Source organism: Trachurus trachurus (genome assembly GCF_905171665.1).
Source record: "Trachurus trachurus genome assembly, chromosome: 1".
In the NCBI taxonomy this organism is placed as follows: Eukaryota; Metazoa; Chordata; class Actinopteri; order Carangiformes; family Carangidae; genus Trachurus; species Trachurus trachurus.
In genome coordinates this window covers 32,991,674-33,011,687 of record NC_139891.1, presented here as the reverse complement: position 1 = coordinate 33,011,687, position 20,014 = coordinate 32,991,674, and the positions used below count along the sequence as shown (strand labels likewise).

The 20,014-nt window shown below is 40.9% G+C and overlaps 1 protein-coding gene and 2 long non-coding RNA genes across 3 annotated transcripts; all 3 read left to right on the top strand.

Annotated features, from left to right (window-relative positions):
• Positions 1–220: 220 nt before the first annotated feature.
• On the top strand, positions 221–3,703 carry LOC310988163 (B-cell receptor CD22-like; the record flags this gene model as incomplete). Its single annotated transcript, XM_083974675.1, has 6 exons — positions 221–311; positions 575–805; positions 916–1,173; positions 1,687–1,947; positions 3,401–3,586; positions 3,690–3,703. The coding sequence occupies exons 2-6, from the start codon at positions 730–732 to the stop codon at positions 3,701–3,703; spliced, it is 795 nt and encodes a 264-aa protein (XP_083830801.1). The 5' UTR covers positions 221–311; positions 575–729.
• Positions 3,704–4,633: 930 nt separating this feature from the next.
• LOC310985850 lies at positions 4,634–5,331 on the top strand. Its single transcript, XR_014595379.1, has 3 exons — positions 4,634–4,731; positions 4,825–4,885; positions 5,205–5,331. It is a non-coding gene; the product is annotated as an uncharacterized lncRNA (long non-coding RNA).
• An 8,452-nt stretch (positions 5,332–13,783) lies between these two features.
• LOC310985857 lies at positions 13,784–14,600 on the top strand. Its single transcript, XR_014595380.1, has 3 exons — positions 13,784–13,825; positions 14,186–14,376; positions 14,480–14,600. It is a non-coding gene; the product is annotated as an uncharacterized lncRNA (long non-coding RNA).
• Positions 14,601–20,014: the final 5,414 nt, after the last annotated feature.

Here is a 20,014-nt window from a genome sequence, read left to right as displayed (position 1 = left end):
TGAATCCTGCAACAAAGTGATTTACAATGACAGAAGAGTGTGTGCCTTCAAAGGCTCATCAGTCGACATTAACGGTTCCTACAGCAGTTACTATCCTAGCCTATCAAAGTTCTGGTTCAGATCTGGCTCTGAGAATCCCTCAGAGCCGGAGGACCTTAGTAAAGACCCCCAATACTCAGGCCGTGTTACGTTTCTTGAACCAAAAACAGGACACTCCACTCTGACAATCACCAACCTGACAGAAAGCGACTCAGCTGAGTATCGCTTTAACTTGGGGAGAAACTTACCTGGTACAACTCTGACTGTCACAGGTATGGATCACAAACATATTATTTATCATGTTTATATTATCTGTCCTGAATTTTATTTAGTTTTCTAAACCACCATCAAATTGCAACTGTGAGGGACAAAACAATAGTGTGAAATGCATAAATGGGACATTCATGCATGCGTACAAGTTAGATGTTTGTATCAGGTCAATTTTCTGAACTATGAATTCAGTTTTATTGTGAGTGTATTCGTGTTTGAGTATTTTGTGATCATTGGTAACACTGTTTGTTCCCCTGGACTTCAGCTGTGCAGCTGCAGGTGTCCAGAGGGATAGGAATCGACCAGTTTGACATTGAGGGCGAGCTGAGGTGTGTGAGCAGCTGCAGTCCCACCGGCCTCTTTGACTTTGTCTGGTTCAAGAACGGAGAAGAAGTTCATGGGAAATCTTCTTCTTCTTATATGTTTAACTTTGACCTGCAAGACAACATCAGCTGTGCTCTCAGAGGTTATGAGGATTACCGCTCTGCTTCAGTGTGTGAGTTCAACACCATGTGACCACGAAAGAAACACCAAGCACCAGAACTTCACACATGGACCAGAGATGATCAGGATCTTTAATAATAATGTTCATGTTTCCTCCTCCAGATGCTCCAAAGCTTCCCTCTGTGTCAGTGAGTCGCTCTGCTGAGATAGTGGAGGGCAGTTCAGTGACTCTGACCTGTAGCAGTGATGCTAACCCAGCAGCTAATTACACCTGGTACAGGTTGAAGGACAAGAAACGTCTCAGTGACGGACCACAGCTCGTCTTCCCCTCCATCCAGTCCTCTGAGTCTGGAGAGTATAACTGTGAAGCTCTGAACAAGCTGGGAAGGAGGTCAAGTAACTATGTCATCAATGTGAAATGTGAGTGAAACACCTCGTACGTACAAGTTATTTTGTCCTTGTTAATCTGACCACTCACGAACCACTACAACATTCAAATAATCATATATTATCAACATCTGTACCTAAAAACCACAAGAAAAAAAATCCAAGGCACTGTCTTTTAATGATCACAAGCTTTTATTGTGACAACGTGTTCATGTGAGACCATAAAAACCAACAAACCACTAAACCTTTCATCAAGCTTTCATCAGACAGTCAAAACATTTTGTTAGTTAGTGTTGTGGAGTTTTGTGTTTTTGGAGTAGCCTACATGTATGTCCCTATCCAACGAGCATTGTGGAAGTGCTCCTTTTCCAACATTTATTGGTACTTGATTGGTTGGTATGACTAGTTTCATCATTCTTATTTTTATCTCAGTCCCTGAACCACTGACATTTTCACCTCATTATTGGATCCCACTAAGGAATCTCAACATCTCTATTCAGTCAACAGAAGTGATGGTCATAATATTATTCTTTCCTACGTTTACAGATCCTCCAAAGAGCTCTACTCTGTCGCGGACTTCCTCTGCTGAGATAGTGGAGGGCAGTTCAGTCAATCTGACCTGTAGCAGTGATGCTAACCCAGCAGCTACTTACACCTGGTACAAGGGCAACCAAACTCTTCTTCAAGGACCAGAAGGAGTTTATAATTTCTCCTCCATCAGCTCTGAGGACAGGGGGACCTACCACTGCAAGTCTGAGAATCAATATGGAGAGATCAACTCTACGTCTCTGTTTTTAGACGTCATGTGTAAGTATTTGCAGATGATGCGTTTAAATATATGTTGATTATTCTGGATTATGTCAAATCCTGAGCAATACGAAGGTTTTGGTTGATTAGAGCATGTTAGCAGAAGTGTTGCTTCTAGCTATTATTGTGTGATGCTCACAGGATTGCAGCATTGATCTGTAAATATTTGATTGATTGATTGATTGATTGATTGATTGATTGATTGATTGATTGATTGATTGATTGATTCATTCATTCATTTAGTGCCCAAAGGTTGGATCCGATGCTGGTGATAACAATTTTATGATAAAGTTTAGTACAAACATTCATGGGTGTAAAACAATACTTTTGACAATTTTGTTAAGTGCTTTGAGTTCATTGCAAATATGAGCTAGCTATGTCAGTGAACATGCTAAATATTGTTTGTGTTGTTATTGTGAGGAAGTTAGCAGTTGTTGATGTTAGCCTTCAGTCTGAAGAAGGGTTGACACCCAATCTGTTTGAAATAAGAGAGATGACAGCTTCTTACTGGACTGGAGAAGATGATCGCTGAGATAGAAGACTAACCGAGTAACAGTCTGTCAGGTGGCACACAGACGTCCTGGATCTGTGCCCTAGTGGCTAATTTACCAAAGGCACTGTCTCTGGTGCTGTCATGTTGGGCAGTAGGTGGTATGTTTTGTATGTTTTTGTTTTGTTTGGTTGTAGATTTTGTCCAAACTGTGAGGTCTGGGTTTGAGTCTGACCCTTTAGCCGTTTTCCCACTAAAATGAGCGGGTCGACGCGGGTTTTTTAAACGCGGGTCGACCCGCTAACAATCGGCATTTGGCCCCTTTCCCATTGACCAAAATGAGCCGAGTCTGACCCCCCCGCTGAGGGATCAGACAGAGCATAAACCAGTCGCCCCGCTCTCATCCGCGGTGCAAGAGACACACACAGTCATGCCACAGCTGCCCGCCGCGGAGTGTCCGTCCGCCGAGGCAGACTCTCTGGCTGGCTGACCTGGAGCACCAGGACCGCGGAGGACAGGACGTCCGCGGCACAACACGTCAGTTAAACAGACTGTCGCTTCTTTTCTTTTCTTTTTTTCTATCGTTTTTGGTCAGTGTTCTCTGATCTTTTGATCCCAGTCTCGGATGAGAGCAGAGCGGAGCAGAGCTTTGTTTTGGTACGTGATATGAGACGCGACCGGCGCGATGACGTAGCGTCACGTAACGTTCAGTGTCATCACGTAAATTAGCGGGTTGACGCGGGTCTGGCGTTCCCACTGCAAGCCGTTCGGAGCCGAGCCGATTAAAGGCGATTTTAACCCGCGTCGCTTGCCGAGTCGTTTGACCGGCGTCGGCTCGGTGCGCCTTTCCCACTGCCACCAAAAGCCGATTGTTAGCGGGTTTAAACGGGTTTTTTGGCCAGTGGGAAAGGGGTATTTGTTACTCCTTACATTAACCAAATGTCTTCATGTTCCCTCCTCCAGATGCTCCAAAGCTTCCCTCTGTGTCAGTGAGTCCCTCTGCTGAGATAATGGAGGGCAGTTCCGTCAATCTGACCTGTAGCAGTGATGCTAACCCAGCAGCTAAACTCACCTGGTACAAGGAGAATGAAGACTCACTGAAAGCTTCAGGACAGATCTTCACCATCACTGACCTCAGACCTGAACACAGTGGGAATTATTATTGTGAAGCCCAGAACAAAAGAGGACGTCAGAACTCCACCTTAAATCTGACCGTTTTTTCAAGTAAGTCGTCCCTGTGTGGAACTGACAGGTTCAGATGCGTAAGTATCATAAAGGGTTAGGGCAGTGATCCTCACTATTTTTTTCACAAGAGCCTCATTGGCAGTGCAAAATCAAGGGGAGAGCCACTTTTGCGACAACATACTAAGTCACCTTTGAAAATGTGCATTTCTACATATAAATTGGACATCCCACAAAAAATGTGTATTTGTAGTTTGTTGTTGCAATCACAGTGAGGGTTTGTTGCATATTAAACACAGAGAGTTCATGCCATGCAGAACAAATAAAAATGTGTCTGTCCACTTGTCTTGAAATGTTCTGTGCTCATCTTGTCTGCTTCCTATTTTTTGTTTCTTACTGGGTACACCTGCCATTTGCCTGCTCGTCCCCTCTCTGGTGTCTTCGTGCTGATTTTTGTTTGCTGCTTCCTCAGACTCATTTTCCTCACTCACTCCACTACTCGTTACAACACTGTGTGTCTGTCCGTCTGGTTTTTGAGCTGGTTTCTGTCCCTTTTCTTGTTAAAAATGGTCCATCATGCTGGCTAGCGGAGCTAACGTAGCCTGCCTGCAAACGTGTGCTGTGGTCAAATGTTGTAAACAATGCCACATGGCTTGCAGACTGCGTTGCCAGGTTTGACAGTGCCCCCTTTAGGGATCACCATTAAGGCTTAATGGTGAAATAAATATTAATATATAAAATATAATAATACTTTCACTGTGGTGAAATAATAAATACTTCCTTTCACCTAATATAATTCGGATGTTTGCGTTTTTGTAGTGCAGTATGTTTATGTAGCACATTTGAAAAAATGTATTGGCTGTGATACCACATAGGAAGCTACTGTACCATGCAAGCCACCAATTATAGCTTGACGAGCCGCATGCCGCGCAATGAGTAACACTAGGGTTATATAGTGTGATACACCTTCATAGGACTATTTCATCACTTGAAAAGTACTGACAAGGAAAGGCAACCTCTTTTCCAGGTTCATCGAAATCAGCAGCAGCCGGATCAATCACGGTTCTTCTTCTTCTGGCTTTCATAGTCCTCTCTGTCGTCCTATTGATTAGGTAAACAATCCAGTTTTCCTACAGTTTTACACAGTGATGCATCTTAAATTCTGTCATTTTCATCTCATGCTTCCTTTGTTCCTTAATGTCCAGAAGAAGAAGGTCCTTGAAGCCTCCATGTGAGGCTGGAGTGGCACCAAACATCATCACACAGGTGAGGAAGAGGAGGAGTACTGGACCTGTTCTTCTTCTTTCCTCATGTTTATCCATTATCATAAAACTATTATCATGTATCTGTAACATTGCTGGGGGGACATGTACAGCCCCTCTTCATACACACACACCCAGCATGGTTTGTGGTTCAATCTACATGTGTTTGAGAATTTGCTTTGGAGGTCCAGTTTGTGAATGAATGGGTGAACTTTAACAGGAAGAGCGCTGGTTTTCACTGACCTCTACTGGTAAAACTGTAGTATTACAACAAGAAAACGAGTCACCCTCATGTCTAAATCTGTGCAATGTTTCCCCAATAGACATATGAAACTCCGGATTATGAGAACTCTTCAGGTGCAGTGCAGATAAAAGCAGCAGACGATATTCTGTACGCCAGCGTGAGATTCACTAAAAACCCAGAAGCTCTGTACTCCAACATCAGGACGACTCAGCCTAACATAGAAGAAAAGATGGAGAATGAGGATGATGAGAAAGATGAAGATGAGAGTGTGGAGTACAGTACCATCAACGTTAAGAGTGTCAGTGCTTCTCCAAGGTCAGAACAGAAGGATTTTCTGTCGATGGTTTTTATTGCTCTTGCATATTTATTACCATTTTATCTGGGTAATTTGCTAAATAAACGTTTTCATCCACAGAATCGGACATCAAGAGGACGCAGAGGATCCATGTGCTCTTTACAGCACAGTCAGCAAAAAGTACAGAGTGTGAACATCTGTCACTCTTTATCAGTTTTGACAGTGACATTAAAAGATACAGTATGTTCATTAATGCAGCATTAAAAAAAAAAGGCAGCTTAGACACAAACTTCTTCAGCCACCAGCAGCTGATCACAGAAGTTAGACTGGGATCTTTGCAAACTGTAAATGAAGACGTCCAGGTGACGAATGATATAGCCTATATGTGACTGATGTAGAAACCTCTGCATTGTGTTGTTATTGAACTGCTCCAGGTTAGTTTCAAACCCCGGTCTAAACTGTTTTGCCAAGAGGTCAATGACCACTTGGCGGTCAGGTTTGCACGTCTTTCATGGGTGAGTGAGTTGAACTTGCGTCGTCACTTCACTTCACTGGTCCCTAGTGACTGTTAGTGGTATACTCGCGGTATATTGTGTATATATAATGTATATTAATTTATCAGACATTTCACTTAATTGTATTTTTATGGTGTGGCACTAGATGTACAGTGAGATTATTATAAAATGTTTATCTTTAGGCAGATGTGTTAAGTTAATCTTCAACAAACCATTTCTACTGTCTTGTTGAGTGCAGTCCCCTACATACAGTATCCACCCTGCTCTTACTGTAATTTAACTCTAGTACGTTACACTCGCAAGGCAGTATAGGCCTAAATGAATGTTTTATTTAACTTTTTATTTTATTTCAGTGTGATTCTGTGTGTTTTGAAGCCAATGTCCAATGTTTGTTGAACTGACTGGATTGTACTAATTTTTGTTGTTAAAATAACCAGATGTTTTTACTGAATAAAATATTTTTACCTTGTTTTTTAATGAACAACATTAACCTTCTACTAATATTGGATGTTATTGTTGCCAACTCTCACTGTACCACTGAGTCAATCACTAAATCTTAAACTTTTAGCTTGAACCGCATCTGAGAAAGTGTGTATGTGTGTGTGTATGAAAAACAGTGGTAGTTTCTACTTAGAAACTGAAAATAGACTCTATATAAGATAAGATACGATTAGCCTCAATTGTCTCCTAAGATGGATAAATTTGTCTTGGGCATTCGAGAGATACAGATACATACAATCAATAAATAGTTGCCGCCATAGCCTACACAATGAAAAACATGTGGCCAAAACACAGATGCACAGACGGAGGGGAAGTGTAGCTTTCTCCTTTACAGCCTGGCCACAAAAGGTGTGCAACGACCACAAAGCCACGTTTCATGGTTATAAATAAGATAAACTAGATCAAGAAGCTGTGAAGTGTTGTTGTGGCCTATGAGAAAGGTATCATTCACAAGTTTATAAAACATCTTTTGGCCACTGCTCTGTTGTTTAAAATCTAAAACTTTCTGTGGGATTTAGCCGTTGTTCTATAGTGTAGTGATTAACTAGGATCTGAATGAATAACAATATTTAACACTGACCTAAAATGTGACCTATCTTGTTGTACCATTATTATTCAACTGAGCAGAAACACATTAATATAAATTGTTAAGCGGCTTTTTGTCAGTGTTGTTTGCTCTTATTACTGCCCACTATGAATTTTGGGATTGGTAAGGCCAGGAAGGATCCGCCCATTGAATCCTTAGTGAGTTGTAGGCCTGGCGGTGTCACCAGCCTTCAAAGGAAGCAGCTTCTGAACTTCGACAGAGCCATTAGTGTCTTGTTTGGTTGTTTGATATTTAATACCCAGTTAAAAGAACATGGTGACTGCAGTGGTGGGAGCCTCTTACAGAATTTTACCAGACTGACTTGTTTTCGAGATAAACACATTTGCTTGCTGAAAAACTGTCCCTGAAGGCAACACACATACACAGTTTTGCATGAATTTACCTCTAAAACAACTCTGTCTGGTAACGTTGTGTTATTATCTCATAGTGTGGTGAATGTGCAGGTCACAACTTGTCCACCAGAGCATTTTGGAGTTGTTAGCGATTATGGCAATGGGCCAATTTGCCAAAATGTTGAACTATCCCTTTAATTTGTTAGAAGGAACAGGTAGAAAACAATCAGAAGTGTTTATCAACTAGTTGTCACCAGACGCTCAGTCAAGACAACAGACTTATCTGGTTTTATCAATATAATGGGATAATTTATTTCAAGATAATGCGGTTTTACAAGTATTGGTTAATTTGGTCTCTCTCGGTTTCCATAGAGTAAGCAATCATGTATGGTTTACAGAAGCACAGTAGATAATAGGCTAATATTAATCACGGGGACTTACCGGAACGGAGCCGTCCATGCATGTTAATCATGAAAAGAGGAAGGAAGTGAGCAAGGTCCTTAAAAGTTGTGTAAGAGTTGGTTGTGAAACCATTTCTGATTGACTGTGTGTCTACACACAACACTGAAAATACTGTAGCATACAGTCCAAATTTCTTCTAACCAACAGAGCAGAGATGAGTTTTGCAGCAGTGCTGAGTGGACTGGTCTCTCTTCTCTCAGGTACTGAACATTTATATTTATACTTTTATATTTACATCCCAGCTTTTTTGCAGACTCACAGGTCTAGACAACATTTATTGTGTAATCACTAGTAATTAGCTCATCAGTAGATCTGATACAAACTGTGCTGTTCCTGGACATAAATCAGATGCTTAAAGTGAATTATATCTGTGTAGAAAATTGTATTTATCTTTAACATGAAAAAGAGCTTATACTAACCTTTAACAGCAGCAATAACAGGTGATATGACAGGAAACAGGACATAATCATGTTTAGCAGACATCAAATGTTGAGCTAAAGGAAACCAAAGCCAATAAAAAAAAGAGGAAGATAGTCTTGATGTTTGTTTGAGTCACAGCTGTGCAGTGTTTGTGAACTCTTATCTGATCTCTTACAGTAATAGGATGTGTTGAACTGGCTGCTCTGTGTTCACACACCGAAAAACAGAAAACAGCTACAATAACACACACATATAGTACAGTACAGTACACAGACAATAAACAGGAAAGAGATGAGATGTTGAAGAGATGAGTTTATTTCTCATGTCCAGTGTGTTGTTTCCATCGTACATGTGCACTAAACTTTGCAAACCCAGTTAACATGTGACACTATAGTGGAACATTTTAACCATTGATTTGCATTTGTCTTTAGTTTCAGACCACAGTCAGGAAACGAGTGAAGCCTGCAGTGCCCCACACCTCTAATAAATGATATAAATAGGCCAGAGTGACTGACAGGTTACAATACGTGCACTGCAGCTTGCTTTGTGACCTTTGCTGTGCGTTACACGCCTCCATCTCTCGTCTGTTGTTTCTTTTCTGTGGTTTTACCATTAAGGCGACAGAATCTGTTGCAGATTTATTCTAATGTGACTTTCATTGTTGTATAGATATCTAACCTGTTATTTTCTTTTCTTTTGGCATTTGTTGTCTTTTTTTTTATCTCACAGTCTTATTCAGCTGCTCTTGCAGCTTTTTTCTTTTATGTCATCACTTGTTCCAACTCTAATCTCTCTTATATACCCCTTTACGTAATTATTTATATCCCTTTTATCCCAATCCTTTCCCTCTCTTTACATAGGCTCACTGTTAACACAGATGCCCACAACATGGGTTGTCACACTGCATATTGTTCAAAATGAGAGAACATGGCAAAAAATAATAATTAAAAAAAGAGGGAGAAACGAGCACTCACCAAAAAAAGGATAAAACTTTAGGGCACGGCTACAGCACAAATAGAAAAGGGGAGGAAAGCCAGCACACTCACGATCCCTTTGACAATTTTTTTTACAGGACAGGCAAGCACAGACGTTTCAAACAAAGTCTTTTTCAATGTCAAAAAATAATAATTCGACATTACCTTAGAAAACATAACTTTCTTTTGTGTTTTCTTCTGGGCCGCATCTCGCCCACCTGATGTAATTTCCACATCTGGACTAATTCTATCACACAATGTATAGAAAATGTGTTTGAGACAACACTGGACAGCTGGAAACCTCCAGATGTTCAAGTGAATAAAGGTCAGACTTTGACCAAGGACGAAGGCAGATGTCGGGCTAAAAGCTCCTCCATGTTCATAAGCACCTGCACATATTCAGGTCTGTCCCCAGATGTTGTCATAAGTCTGTGGTTTCTGCTGTGCTCCATGTTACAGTGGTGCAGGGTCAGAGTGACTGGGGAGTGAGCTGCACCCCTTCTCAGCTCTGTGCCCTGAAAGGATCAACAGTGGACATAAGCTGCACCTTCAGATACCCAACCTGGATGAACAAGCGTAACGCTGCAGCTGAGAGAAGATTCTGGTTCACCAGACTGAAGGATAATGAACCTGTGGATCTGAGAGCAGACTCAGAGTACTCGGGTCGTGTTCGGTATCTCTGTCGTGAGAACGACTGCACTCTGAGAATCACAGACCTGAGAGAGAGCGACTCAGCTGTTTACAAGTTCAGGTTCGCAACAGACCAACCAGATGGGGGGATTATTGGTTCACCCAGAACCACTTTGACTGTCACAGGTAATTGTTTGTCTTTCTTGGTAATTAAAACACTGAAATCACACATCTTTTTGCATCTGTTATCACTTGTGTTGACAGTTCTGTCTAAAGTTGTGTTTGTCCAGGTTTACAGGTGCAGATGAGTGAGCGGTCAGCTTGCAAAACTCAATCATGTGCATGGTCGCGTCTCGAGTGTCACAGCAGTTGTCTACCTGGTCATTCTTCCTATGCGTGGTACGAAAATGGACGTAATATCCCAAAAGATGCACCTTCTTTTGAACAATACTTTTATGCTGGAAACAGTTATTCCTGTGCTCTTAAAGGACACGAAGATTTCCCCTCTCCTTCAGTGTGTGAGTAAATCCACTGTACTACAATGACATTACTGCTCTTGATTTTTTTTTTATCCTTTACAAGGTGCTGTTGTGACTTTTTTCACTGTGATATTCAAAAATATGTCTTTCTTTTTTATTTATTTTAGGTGTTTATGGTTCTTCATGCAACAGATTGACTTACACGGAAAGAAGCCTCTGTGCCTTCAAAGGCTCATCAGTTGACATTTCTTGTGCATACCCTAGTTATGTATATTCACAATCTAAGTTCTGGTTCAGATATCAGCGCAGCGATCAGTGGCGGCGACCAACACCACCTGTTGAACTTCATAAAGACTCAGGTCGGGTCCAGGTTCTGGAAACAGTGAAAGGACGCTCCACTCTGAGAATCAACAACCTGAGAGAGAGCGACTCGGGAGAGTACCGCTTCAAATTAAAAACAGGAAACTTTGACTGGGGCAGTGATTTACCTGGTACAACTCTTACTGTCACAGGTACTGAATAGCTTTAATGGAATAGTTCACTAAAAAATGTAATTCAGTTATGCTGATGAATACTCCAGAGTAGTTTTTTATTCCTCAAAGTGCATCTGGAGACCCGGGAGGCCGGTTCGTAGTCTAATCAAAACTTTGTAGCCTATGAGAGTAACAGGATCCGACACAAAAAGGTAAATAAAACTACACAAAAAACATTTAATATTCCTCCACACTGCTTGTCCACTGCAATCCAAGTGTCCTGAAGGGATTTAGTCCAGAGTTTACTGGAAACAACGTCATTTAGGACATTTTTACAGCCTAAACAGTCCTGTATTGAATTTGCCTGGGGTGCGCTCTTGTGTTCACGCCATGCACGCAGACGTGACCGGACTTGTGTCCTAAATGACGTTGTTTCGAGTAAACTCTGGACTATATCCCTTCAGGACACTTGGATTGCAGTGGACAAGCAGTGTGGAGGAATATTAAATGGTTTTTGTGTAGTTTTATGGACGTTTTTGTGTACTACGAACCGGCCTCCCGGGTCTCGAGATGCACTTTTAGGAATAAAAAACTACTCCGGAGTATTCATCAGCATGAGAGTGAGTCACTAATGACTGGATTTCATTTTTTGGTGAACTATTCCTGTAAGTGCATGCAGAAAACGACAGGTTGCATTTACATCCACATGTGATTCTCCTTCTCAGATCCAGATGTGCAGGTGCAGGTGATCTGGTCTTCTGCTGGCCCAAAGCTGATTTGTTACAGCAGCTGTCGACTCTCTGGTCGTCGATCTTTTATTTGGTACAAGAATGAGAGAGAAATTCATGGGGAGACGTCTCCGTTTTTCAATGGACACGTTGATCTTGAGTACAGTTATTCCTGTGCTTATGAGGGTCATCGCTCTGCTGCAGTGTGTGAGTTCACTCCACCGTGTCACATAGATGGAAGACATGGAAATTAAATCCTGTTGTTAGTTAGTTCCTGCAGCCTTCTACGATCAGTACATCAAATTATCAACACCACAGTCATTTTAATCAGCACATGTATTAGCAATCGGTGAGAATACTATCATAACAGAATCATGTTCATGTGTGTTTATTTCCTGCAGATGCTCCGAAGGTTGTATCAGTGTCGACGAGTCACCCCGGTAACATAATGAAGAACAGTTCAGTGACACTGACCTGTAGCAGTGACGCCAACCCCCCCGCCACCTACACCTGGTACAAAAACAACCAGTCACTGCTCAGTCCGCCGCAGCTGGTTTTCTCCTCCATCCAGTCCTCCGACTCTGGAGAGTATTACTGCACAGCTGAGAATGAGCTGAAGAAGACGACATCCGAACGTGTCTCAGTTGATGTGAAATGTGAGTATTTTAAAGCAACAAGTGACAACATAAAGGTTTTGTACTACTTGTTTTCCTCTAGTTTGTCTTGTAGCTTCAGCAGCCACCATGTTTGCACGTCTTCTGCTTAATGGATTCCTCCCTTGATATTGTTCTGTCCTCTGCCTCGTCCAGTTTGTCTTCACCGTTTCTGTTCCTGATTAAAGCTCTAAAGCCTTTTTCCTGAGGCAGTCCGGCTTCATCTGTTTGTTTGGCAGCCATGTTGCTAATGTTAGCTGGTAAGTTCCTGCAAAGTGGCCCTGTTTGTTGTTCCTTTGTCTGGTTTTCTATATGCTCACCCCTTCCTCCTTAGTAAAGTAAAGTTTAGTATTACGTTCAATGTGAACTAATTCATGAGTTTCAAATGTAGTCCTACACCTGCCATGTTGGGGACTAACACAGGTGTTTCAATTTGAGTTGTGTTTCTGATTGGCGTAGAACTGAAACACCTGTGGGTCCCCGGCATGGCAGGTGTAGGACTACATTTGAAACTCATGGATAGGTGGTGTCATCTTACGTGGCAACCTGCAAGAAAGGCCTGGAAATTGAAGTCAACGACACATCTGTCTATTCAGGCTGGAGTCCTTCTTGCTTTAAAAAAAAAATATATATATATTCTATTGTAACTGACTGTGCATCTCCAGATGTGTGTCACATTTATCAGAAGATCTTTTTAAATATATGTTTCAGATGCTCCAAAGACTTCCTCTCTGTCAGTGAGTCCCTCTGCTGAGATAGTGGAGGGCAGTTCAGTGACTCTGACCTGTAGCAGTGATGCTAACCCAGCAGCTAATTACATCTGGTACAAGGAGAACCAAACTCTTCTTCAAGGACCAGAAGGAGTTTATAATTTATCCTCCATCAGCTCTGAGGACCGAGGGACCTACCACTGCAAGTCTGAGAATCAGTTTGGAGAGATCAACTCTACGTCTATGTTTATAGATGTCCTGTGTAAGTAGAAAACACGTATTGGAATTGGTCAAAGTCATACATAGCAATATTAATGCATCTTCATGTTCCCTCCTCCAGATGCTCCAAAGCTTCCCTCTGTGTCAGTAAGTCCCTCTGCTGAGATAGTGGAGGGCAGTTCAGTCAATCTGACCTGTAGCAGTGATGCTAACCCAGCAGCTAATTACACCTGGTACAAGGAGGATGAAGACTCACCAAAAGCTTCAGGACAGATCTTCACCATCACTGACCTCAGACCTGAACACAGTGGCAATTATTACTGTGAAGCCCACAACACAATAGGACGTCAGAAGTCCACCTTGAATCTGACTGTTTTAGGTGAGTAAATGTGATGTAGTGAATGTGTATTAATCCTCAGTTAACTCTGAGTCCTGTAATTTCCTCATCAGTTGTCAGTGTTTCCTTCTGATCGTCCAGGTTTATGGAAATCCGCAGCGTCTGGAGCAATCACTGTTGTTCTCCTGGTTCTCGTCCTCCTTGCTGTTTTCCTGTGGATCAGGTGAGAAAGTCTCTATCTCCATCATTATCTAGTTCATTGACACATATGGAGTTGATTAATTGGACTGATTTTCCTCCTGTCTAGAAGAGACAAGTTCATAAAGCAATGTAAAGGAGGAAAGAGACCTGACAACGGAGAAGAGGTGAGGCAGAAAGAGTTCAAGTCTTCCAGCGTAAAATGAAGCACGAATGTCAGACTGCACTTGTCCTGTTAAAACTCATCAGCTTTAGTCCACTCTCTTCATGTCTGCCTTCTGAGTGCTGTGTGGTGTTTTACAGACAATAGTTCATTAAAGCTGTGGATGATGGTGTAGATCCCTCAGGCTGAGAATAATGACTTTAAACTGTGGAACTTCACTACATTTAAATTCATTGACTTTTCTGAATGTGACAAGGAACATGAAACAGTCTGTGTGAATACTCTGACCTCTGGTGGTAACAATAGGAATCACAACATGTGACAGTTGTTCCTATAAACTCCTATAAAGTCTTTGTCTCCTCAGCAAAACGTGGGTCCAGTGTTTGAAGCAGGGCAGCAGGATGAACTTCACTATGCCAGCATCAGCCTCTCTCAGAAGCAGGGAAATGATATCTACTCGAACATTAGAGTTCATCACCAGACAGAAACTGTGGTAGATGAGGAGGAGGTTGAATACTCTGTTGTCAGATTTAACAACACCAGCAGCGAAGCAGAGTGAGCAGCTCCATTGTCATCTTTACACTTGAAAAAACAAAACAAAACAATGCATATCAGATTAAAAACTGTCAGAGTGAACGGTTTATTCTTCTCTTCACAGAGCATCAAGACATCAAGAAGAAGGAACGGATTTATTTGCACTTTACAGCACAGTCAACAAAAAAACATGATGCAGCATCAAGAAAACAGGGAACAAAACAAACATCAACAGTGCTGTATATAGGATATGTAAATACTTGTTTACTTTCTTATTGTTTTTTTTAATGGATGTTTTAGCCGAATTACAAAATAAAATCATATTTCTCTACGACTCCTGCTTTTATTAAACCATGTTGCTGCTTCCTCCTCACTATCAGATCATTTAAACTCTTGCAACGTGTTTAATCAGGTAAAAGTAAGTGGAGCTAATGAACTGCTCACTCCGGTCAGTAAGACATGAGGGCAGGTGAACAGTTATAAAAAAAAAAAATGTATTAAGCAATAATAATAGCAATGTACAGAACCAACAAGATTGATGCAGAACAGCACATCAAAATGCACATCAAAAATACTGTCTGTATTTAGGCTAGAGGATCATTACAAAAATATAACTAGATTACAGGGAGATGAATAAGTCAAAGATGGGTACAAAAAAGGTGAATAATGAAATAAAAGACATAGAAAAATAAAAGGGGGAAACAAAGTAACATAAAGAGCTCGGGTGAGAGCTGAATAACCGAGTTTACACAAGTGACAATAATAATAATAATAACAATAATAATAATAATAATAATAATAATAATAAATAATGTAAGATGAAAAATGTTTTTGTTATGAGTTTGGTTGGGGGAATGTTCTGTAGCCTATGTTGTTGGAATGGGAACTACTTTCTTTTGCGTGGCATCTGCCGTTACCATAGGCCGTTACCTGTAGGCCTACATTTGAATTGGGGCGGAGTGATACGGTGGCACAGAGGGATGCGTCGGTTGGTTGGTTGGCAGAGAGGTGAAACGGCGGTGCCACTAACGGTGCCACCCTCTGATCTGAAGTAAACGAGCAGTAAAAGTTCGTCATTATTGGCTGAATCTGACCCACGGCCGACGAAGAGGAGTCAGTTCAGGTGAGGATAAAAAACACCCAGCGTTACACAGGTTTGTGGACTATTAATTTAAACTGTGATTAAGTTTTACCGGCGGGATTAATGAAGCACCACCGCCGATTTTTATTCAACTCGTCCTGCTACTAGCTAACGGTTAGCTAGTTGCTCGGGTCAGTGTGCTGTGGATTTACAAAGAAACTAACGGACTTCATTGGATTTTCAACCGCCAAGACAACGAAGAAGGGACAAACGTAGACACCAGTAACCTAACACAGATTGGTTATGCTAATGAAAGGTGGATTTCTCTCTGCTTTCTGTGGATTTTCACGCGCTTCAGTTTTGCCGCCTGTGAATGAGGGGCGGTAGGTGAGAGTGGACTATTTTTCCACGAGGCTGCCAGAAAAACGAACTACTACGGTCAGTATTGTGGTAAGTTAAGTTTTTGAACTACCTGCCTGATCATTGCACTTGTGCTAATATGTGGTTGTACTGCAAAGGAGATTTTATGTCTGAGTTGGAAATAGAAAAAATGACTTTTTTAAATGGTGCAGACAAATATTTTAAGAGGAAATTTATTTTTGAAGAGTTTTTATTAACGTTTTAATAAGAATGCAAGTGCACTAAATTTTTATTTATTATTTTTACATGTTGATGCAACATGAATAGCCTACTTTGATTTGGGAAATCAAGAGGTGGTATTCCTACCCCTAAAGCACTTTTTTGTTGTCAATTTCTCTTGCTGTCTGTGATGGAGAGAAGTCAGATGGTTAATCTGTTAACTCATTGAGTGCCGCGCTCCTTTCAAAAGTTTTAGTCAAGTGTACCGGCAATTTAGACCATTTTTGACTTTTTATGTAGAGCCATAGTGTATTCTATATTATTGCCACCAACACATGCTGTGGCTCATTTGATAGGGGAAACTTTATGCTTCAAATGGCCACGAACCGTTTGTTTCTACGTGCCTCTGTTCCTGAGAAAAGTCAAGCTAAACAGATGAAGACCGGGCGGGACTGTCGGCTGAGAGCTTCCTGGTTCAGCTCCGAACTGCTGCAGCCTCGTGGGTGAGAGCAGCTGCTGCATCCACATGCAGAACTCCGTTTGAAAAACAGGGTTTCCGCGGGGTTGTAAAAGGTAGTAAAAGGTAGTAAATGAAATTAGCAAAAATTAAGGCCATTAAAAAGTATTAAAAAGTAATAAATGTCATCTGACGTGGTATTAAATTTTCGAAGCACTATCCAACTATGAGTTTGTTCCCATTTGTGTTAGGTGCAGGCCTAAAAATCCCGTTAATTTATTTAGCCTATATTTTATAAATTATATGTGCAAGTAGGACCAGAGCGATATCAATGATGTGACGTCGGTCAGTGTGCGTTCGCGGTAAAACTATATGCGCTTCAGTCTAAAACCGTGCCGCCTGGGTGATTTTGGCTGCTGCCTTGGTTAAAACATGTGTGCATGGGGGACCGTTCAGATGTATTGTCATTACTTTCAATATAGATGCGCATCATGCGCGATCACAATGTGTCAGTGTTGGGTCAGACCAAGATTCTCCCTCGGTGTCTCTCCTACTGTTTCCCACGGAGCTCTGCCCCGTTTGAAAGGTGAAGGAAGCCCATGTGAAAAGACGTCAGGTCAGTAAAATGTTGAACAGGCTGATAATCACGTGAAAGTGAAGCAACCTCGTTCATAGTTCGCTCTGATTATACAATATCCAATGTAGACGCGCGACATGCACGCTCACAACCGAAAGCAGCACCGTAGCCGCGCACATTCGATGCGACGGCAACGCGCTTGTTTTTTCGTGCACGAGTATCAGCTGTGCGCTGCAGACGTGCACGGTTCCCTATGTTGCTGTGTCAGGCAGGTGTTTCCCACAGAGCTCTGCCCAATTTAAATAAACACAAAGGTTTCCAAAGTGCTGTACAGACAAACGTAATCACAGAAGGCTAACAATGAAGTAAAGGTGAGCTGTCAAGATGTATGCAGTAATTAATTATTTCATATACTGTACCTATCACTCCTATTATTTCCAATTCACAGGTGCATTATCAAGGCATATGTCAGTATTTCAATTCATAAAGTGAAACTAACACAAAGAATGAAACATTTCATGTCTTTATTTATTCTATTTATTTTAATTGTACTAATTATGACTAACATTAAATGAAGACTTACAATTCAGTATCCCCAAAAATCTAAATATTACAAAGGACCAATTAAAAAAAAAAAAAAAAAAAAGCATTTTTAATAGGCTACGGAAATGTTGGCTTTACTTCTGGAAATGGACTTTGCCATGATATTATAATGTATTGAGATGCACCTGTATACTGTATAATTTGTTAATGCTGAGTGTCACCGCCCTGAGCACACCCCCCTAACAGGTAACAGGTACTTGATTTGAATTGTGAGCATTTGCCTACTACACTTAGTCACTCAGAAAGTTAAGTAAGAAAATGACAGTAATCTGTTACTTTTTAATTAGTTACCCCCAACACTGAAGTTCGAAAAGTTGCCACTACAGTTGCAGCTCGAAGTCGTGTTGGTATTAAAAAATATTGTGACGGTATTAAAAAAGGTATTAAAAGGTATTAAATTCAACTTAAGAATTTCTGTATAAACCCTGAAAAAGCTGAGTTATGATAAAAAACTTCCAGATCATGAGCTGTCATGAGACTTTGATCGTCATCTATTTCAGTTCTGCTCGTCGTAGAGTCCCCAAATTTACATATAATGTGTATTAAAGTGTCTTTTTTCATAATTTAAAAAAAAGCAAAAAACGTAAAATCTCGTTTTTGGCACTCAACGCATGGGAACGAAAAACGAGAAATGACGTGGTTGGCACTCAATGAGTTAAGACCTTAATGATAACTGTGTTAGTCTTGCAATTAAAACGTGTCTGTGGTTTGATTTAGAGGCACCAACATAATGTTTCAGATGATGACCTAGTTTTTTTTTTCATTATTATTATTGCTTTGTGTACCTCAACAATGTAAATGGTGCAGATGTTGGCTGTACTGCTCCAAATTATGATGAGGAAAGTTTAGCTAAACTGCTGCCCACACGCCTGGGTGACAATGCTTTTTCTCACTGGGATAGTTCACCTGTCTACACTGCTGTAAAAGACAACTGGAAGCTATTTTTGGACAAACCACTAATCAGTCCATATTTCAAAGTTGCATTAAAGCATGCATAGGCCTGCCTGGTGAGAAGCTTCCAGTCATAGAACACAATTTTCTGTGGGTCTTGAAAGATCGGTCAAAATGCTCTAAAACGGCTGGGAGTATGGGGCTCTCTGCTCTGAAAATGGCTGGCAGCCAATAGGTTAATAATGTTTAGTTTGGCTGCAGGCTGAAAAGTTTTGTTTATTAATACATTTTTGTTTGTTCCTTTTATGTTTAGCCTTACATTGGTCAAGGGTGAGCTGCAGAAAAATGAAAGGAAACAGCATTGGACCATCAGCTCAGGCCTACTCTCATTCAACTAGAAACCAAAATAAGATGCAGGAAGTTTGTGGTTTTCTTTTAGCCCCGCTTCACTTCTGCCCACTGTGCACGGATGATCATCACCCTCCTTTCTTGTCAGACCAGTACTACTTTTTGGTTCAGATTGGTGTATCTTTTATACACTGTTCAGCAGCTGATATGTTTAATTGTGTCTGAAGTCACACAGAAAGATGAGAGGAGCAGTGATGATTTTAACAGTAGCATCAAGTGGATTTGTCATCGTCCTTCTTCTCACTGTACCAGGTATTGTACATATACATTTACTTTATAGGATATTTAGTTACACACTGAGAGCAAGATGAAACAGGTTTGAGTCAAGAAATAATCCTTCAATAGTTTTCTTTTTTAATATATTTTTTTTAAATTTATTTTTTAAACTTTTTTAATGGTTGATACGATCTCATATGATACAAACACATCTGTTTCTTTGTTGCATATCTGAACCTCAACATTTAAGTAGTTAGTGTTATTACACAGTGAGGATAGTGCTGTTTGAATTAACTGTGTAGATAGAGCTGGTTCATCTGACGGATTAAGTAACTGAAGAGTTTATCTACAAATGTCTGTACATTCTGTTTAAAAGAATATGAGAGCAGCTACCAAGGCTAAACATAAAGAGCTAGGTGGTGACGTTTCTTCTTCCTGTATTGTAAACAGTGGTGTACAAGTCAGCAACACCAACGTGACCACAGAGTGAACAGAGGAAAGACATGCAGTGTCTGTGACCGGGGCTGGTTCTAGACAGGTCTATGTGAGTGGGCAGACAGAAATGTGAAGGGGGCACATATTGGTGGCCCAGGCGGTGGGGGGTGGGGGGGTTACTCTCTTAAATTTAAAATTAAAAGATTTGCAGATCTAACAATAAAGTGTTTGTGCACCCATTTTGTCCTAGAGCACTGTATAAAGAAATAATCTAGGCCAAATTCTGGAAATTTTATATCCATTTTTTTTTGAAAATTTTCACTCTCAATCTTGTTGGTTTTTTGGTCACTGAATTGGGTTACATTTTACTTTAAGGTATCGTCATAAGAGTGACATGACACTGTCATAAGAG